The sequence below is a fragment of the Olea europaea genome, chromosome 21, assembly GCF_002742605.1.
Source record: "Olea europaea var. sylvestris chromosome 21, O_europaea_v1, whole genome shotgun sequence".
Lineage (NCBI taxonomy): Eukaryota > Viridiplantae > Streptophyta > Magnoliopsida > Lamiales > Oleaceae > Olea > Olea europaea.
Window position 1 is genome coordinate 15039605 of NC_036257.1, and position 5330 is coordinate 15044934.

General features: G+C 32.9%; 1 protein-coding gene across 1 annotated transcript in view; it reads left to right on the plus strand.

The window, feature by feature from the left end:
- Nucleotides 1-904: 904 nt before the first annotated feature.
- Nucleotides 905-5330, plus strand: part of LOC111370171 (alpha,alpha-trehalose-phosphate synthase [UDP-forming] 1-like) — an 18026-nt gene continuing 13600 nt past the window's right edge. The window contains exons 1-4 of the mRNA XM_022991866.1: nucleotides 905-1095; nucleotides 4466-4897; nucleotides 5027-5124; nucleotides 5263-5328. Coding sequence (XP_022847634.1) covers nucleotides 4537-4897; nucleotides 5027-5124; nucleotides 5263-5328 — 525 coding nt within the window. The 5' untranslated portion in view covers nucleotides 905-1095; nucleotides 4466-4536. The remainder of the gene's footprint in view (nucleotides 1096-4465; nucleotides 4898-5026; nucleotides 5125-5262; nucleotides 5329-5330) is intronic.

Sequence of the window (5330 nt, forward strand, 5' to 3'; positions counted from 1 at the left end):
CATACCAAAAATACTCGGTGGATCCACTAACATCCTCTATAAAACTGACCTATTTGGCTATTTCTTACTACATATTGTCACAAATTTTGTGGATAAAATTAATAGAAAAGGCCAATAATGAAGTGCTAATTCAAGTAAAGTTTAATGATTTTTCCTTTTATAGCCTAATAATTAAACTTATATACATACAACACGTTGTTATTTGAATCTTTTAGACATTCCGAATCGTTTCAAACAACTTTTTAATATTTATTTAATTGATTTTTAATTTAACATAGTATTCTTCTGTCGATAGTCTTTAAAAAGAACATGGATTCAAACCCTCTAATTAAGATTTTAAATTTTACTCCCAAGTCCAAAGTTCATCTAAATTTAAGAAAAAACGAATTATATAGCGTTGCAATTGGTACGAATTAAGAGGTGATAATAACAATCTTAAGTTTTTGAAATACAGACGAGAACTTGAATAAGAAAATAAGTCTTGTTTGAGCCCTATTCTTTTAAAAATTCAGTTTTTCAAAACTTATATTCAATTACGTATTCTTCAATAAAATAATATTACACGCAAATTTAAAATATTTTTTTATTTTTTAACTACACATTCTTCATCAATCTATTATTTAAAATGCATTCCTTCACCAAAAATTGGGCTCAAACAAGGGCTAAGTAAATAGAATCGGTCTTGGAACCTACTAGGGTCGATTTTAAATAATCAATAAATATATTTTTACTAAAATTTGTTAAAATAAATATATAAAAAAAAATATTCATGAGCAAGAGGAATAAATTCCCTCCAAATGAATGGGGGACAAAGCTCCCGCCAGCTTTCCTTCGCAGCTGCTGCATCAGCACCTTATATAAAGCATTCCCATTTACACTGTCTGCCAAAAATTCCCTTCACCGGTTCCCATTCTCTCTCTCTCTCTTTCCTCTCTCAAAGATACATACAACATATGCATACATATGTGTGTGTAAAGCTGTTACTGTACATGTAAGCCTCTCTTTTTGACTCATTTTCTTCTCGAGAACTCTCATCTTTGGCCAAAAAGCACTACCGGATTGTGAAATTGACGTCCAATTTTCAGAAATATACTGGTCAGTTTTCTCTACAGTTACTGAATTTCTTGTTATGCAGAGTGATTAATTGAATTTTGGAATATCTTGTTTTAAAATTCCAGTTTAGAACTGGACGTGAATGTCGGAATTCAGTTATTGCTGCGTTTCTAATTTTCTGTGGAAATGGAAATGGATCGGTGTTGTTTTTTTAGATATCGTAATGTTTGATAGAAGTAAATAGAGATCTCAAAAATAATTCCAGCAATTAATTCAATGATGTTGCGTTTATGACTCAAAAGTGAACGGTAAGAAATATTTTAGGCCAAAGAAGGCAATGTTTGGTTTATTTCACTGAAGTGACTTTGGTTCAGGTGTTGTGTTCTAAATTCGTGTTAAGGCTAGAAATTGTGCATGTATCCTCAACAGAGTGTAGAACTTGATATTCTACTGTGAAAAATTATTTATTTATTTATTTTATTTTTATTTTATTTTTGATTTTTTACTCTTTAGTAAATTTTTGTAAACAAAATTATAAAAGCCCCGGTTGAGCCTTGGTAGTTACTAGTTCGACCTTAAAATCATTTAGAGGGGGTGAATAGGTGAATAACACGGAATTAAAATTATCAATTAAAAGTAAGAAGTCACCTTTAATTGTTCTATATGTTTAGTCAATCAAGTCAATATTATCCTATGTTGCATTATCACAATAGTCAATGAAGCAGTAAATAACACAAAATTTGTTGACAGAAAATCCATCACAAGATTAAAAACTCCAGGACTAAGTCAGTGACTTCACTATAGATAATAATAACTTACAGTATGATCCAACCTAGAAAAACCACTAGACTTACCGATCTAATTCCTACAATCTCCAAGATCCGCTGGAACGTGCTTCATTCACACATGTTCTCGATTTTTTGGAATTGTCTATTCCCTGTGGATCACCAAGAACGCCTTGTTTTTGTACTTTTCCTATGCTTCTGGTCCAATCTCTCTTAATTTTCAGCAATCTCTGAAGGCTATTGAGAAAGCACCTTTCTGATTATATTCAGGAAGTGGGTATTTTGGATTATTTGTTTTTATGTTTTTTTCAACTTGTGTTTAATTGATCTCAAGATGTAGAATTGTTGTTTGATCTACTAAGAATGTTAGGAAGGTAGAAAATAATGACCAACTACCATTTTTACGAAGTGGGGCTTGTGTATTTATAGTAGAGAATATTTGGGGTAGTATAGGATAGATTAACTCTTGAAAATCGCGAACTAGGGTTTCTCGAAAAATACAATCGCTCGATCACTGGGCTAGCGCTGAGCGAAAGGCAAACGGCAATGATTCTGTTTTGGACGCTCGAGCATGAGTTTAGTGACAGGCTAGCATAATTTATGCTACTCTTTCTCCATGTTACGTACTCGAACCTAAAGACTCCTAGTTCATCTATACAACATACCAACAGATTCTTTGACTTTTACAATTCTTTTATAATAATCCTTTTGTCTAAAGATAGCTAATACAATTGAAACCTGACAAGCCTCATGGCTAAAAGAGAGAAGTCTGGGCTGGCTGTCCTCTCTGGATGGGTCGGGCTAACCCCCGCCTGAACAACTAAATTACATAAATTATGCTGTTTTGCCACAGGAATTTAACACCTTGGTTGACAGATGAAGTTGTGGCGAAAAATGATTGGATATGTAATGCCTCGAATATTTAAGAATAAAATTTATTTATTTTATATATTATATATTTACATTTTTTTTAAGTTGAGGACTAAAATGAAAAATGTTTTAAATTTCTATTTTATTTGATCCAAATAATTAGATATTGTTAGAGCGAGATTTAGTATATCGATATTGGACTCATTTTATAGGTGATAATTAATTAGAAGTCTTTGACTTGAGAAAAAGTTATTTTGGATAAAAATACATTAAGTTAGACTCAATTGAAAGAAAAGAGGATAAATAGAACTTTATTTAAACTATAATTCAATTCATTTTCTCTCTCCAAAAACGTGTGGGTGTGTATTGAATTTTAACATTATTTTTAGTTTAATATTAACCTATTTTGAATTTAATGTGATAGCTAGTATCCTATTTGGATAACTATGAATTTATTATTAAAATATAATCCAAATACCTAAATTAGGTTTTATCCAATAGGGTACATATTTTCTAGTATAACTCAACCACTTTTATTACTATAAATACTATACATGGATTCCATAATTCACATACCAAAAATTATACACACGTAAGAGAGAAAAAGAAAGAGAGAGAGAGAAAGAGGGTACTTTTGGGAACTAGAAGACAAGAAATCATTTTGCAACTCTTAAATAAACAAGGTAAGATACATATGTGTAAGTTGTTTTCGTTTCTATATGCTTTTATATGCAATTAAATATGCATGGATTGCTAGTGGACCGTCGGGTTCTATAAAAAGAGAAATGAAATCATACGAGATATAAGAGGACCTAAGATGGGTGTGTCGCTTGGTCACCGATATACTTTATAAAAGCAGAGCGGTATGAAATATAGATTTTATTGTTATATATTTGTATATAGAAACTGCACGTATCTTACTGGTTGTTTTTAGAATATTCATTATTACAAATTTTTATAAATTAGTTTGGGTAGATTGGAATTGTGGTGGGATGGTGGTGTAGACTGCCAAGTGAATCGAAGAAAGGAAAAAGAAATTTAACATTTAATTTATTCTTTTTTATGTCTCTAAATTATTTGTTAGTTTTATTTGTTCAAAGACTCGTTTGTTTTTTTTTAAATTGATATTTATGGTTGAAAATAAAGAATTTTCTTTATTGAGAAATCGTTCCGCAATTATTTGATTTTTACTTGATTCTTAAAGCTCTAAATTCTGCTTTGTATGGTTTTAAATTTACTTCTGGGTGGTCCCAAACTCCATGATTTTCCTGCATGCAATCTGTTTGTGTTTTAATCCATTGTAAAATCTTCAGCTAAAAATCTCATTTTTATCTTCTTCATTCCTCTCTAGCAATGGGGTATGCATGTATGTACGTATATATTACAGATATGTACATTACACTTTAATAATCCTTCTTTTGTTGTATTGACTGAACTTAGGATACTTCATGAATTCATACAACGTGGGTTGTTAAAATCTTCGAAACTAGTGTTTGAGCCTTCATGGTAGACCCCATTTTCCCCCTCACACAATTCTGTGGATCCCATTTTCTCATTATCTCTTTCTTTATACCTGTCTATCTTTTCTGGTTTTGATTTTGATTGGTAAGTATGCAAAATGCCTTTAAACGTCGACAGTCACTAGGAACAAAGAAAAAGAATCAATACTACTTCTATAGAATTGTTTACTTTTATTGCTTCATATTTACAAGAATCCTGGCGCTATTACTTCTCAATTTGTGCTAATCAAAATGCAGGGCAATTGCTTTGGGGGACACTCGAACTGTATTAAAAGCTCATTTCGGAGGTCTTGTTCTGAACTGCCCTTATGCCTGGGAGCAAGTATAACGACATAAACTCAGAAGTCCCCAACAATCTAGTGACGAGGCTCGTGAGAGAAAGACATCTGAGAAGAACCAGCCAATCTTCTTCTCCAAATGATGTTACTGATGGCAACAGAGGGACTGAGATCTCTGGGCAGGATATTTCATTACCTCCCAACCTGGAAAGATATTTGGAAGAAGCTGCAGCACTGGTGATTAATGGGGCAAGAGAAAGGTCTGATGGAAGGCCTAACAGACAGAGATTGTTAGTGGTTGCTAATAGACTTCCTGTATCTGCAGTTCGGAGAGGTGAGGATTCATGGTCACTAGACATAAGTGCAGGGGGTCTAGTAAGCGCTCTTCTCGGTGAGCATTTTATCTGATTTCTTCATTTTCCTATAACTTGATCCGTCCCATTCTACCTTAGGAACTTAACTACGAATTTACATGTTCTTTTCTTCGACTTTTGGTCTCACACCTGTGTCACTAATGTAGGTGTGAAGGAGTTTGAGGCACGATGGATTGGGTGGGCAGGTGTAAATGTGCCAGATGAGATCGGGCAGAATACCCTCACTACGGAGCTAGCTGAGAAGGTGAATAATCATTTTTTGGGGTCACTTAATTCTTTAATACACTGACCATTTCTGATTCTGGAAGCATAGATGTTAGATTTTGCTGTAGAATAAATGTGCTCAACATTACTGTTTTAATTCTTTCGTCATTCACTGCAGAGGTGCATCCCTGTTTTCTTAGATGAAGAAGTCGTTCATCAATATTATAATGGCTATTGCAATAACAT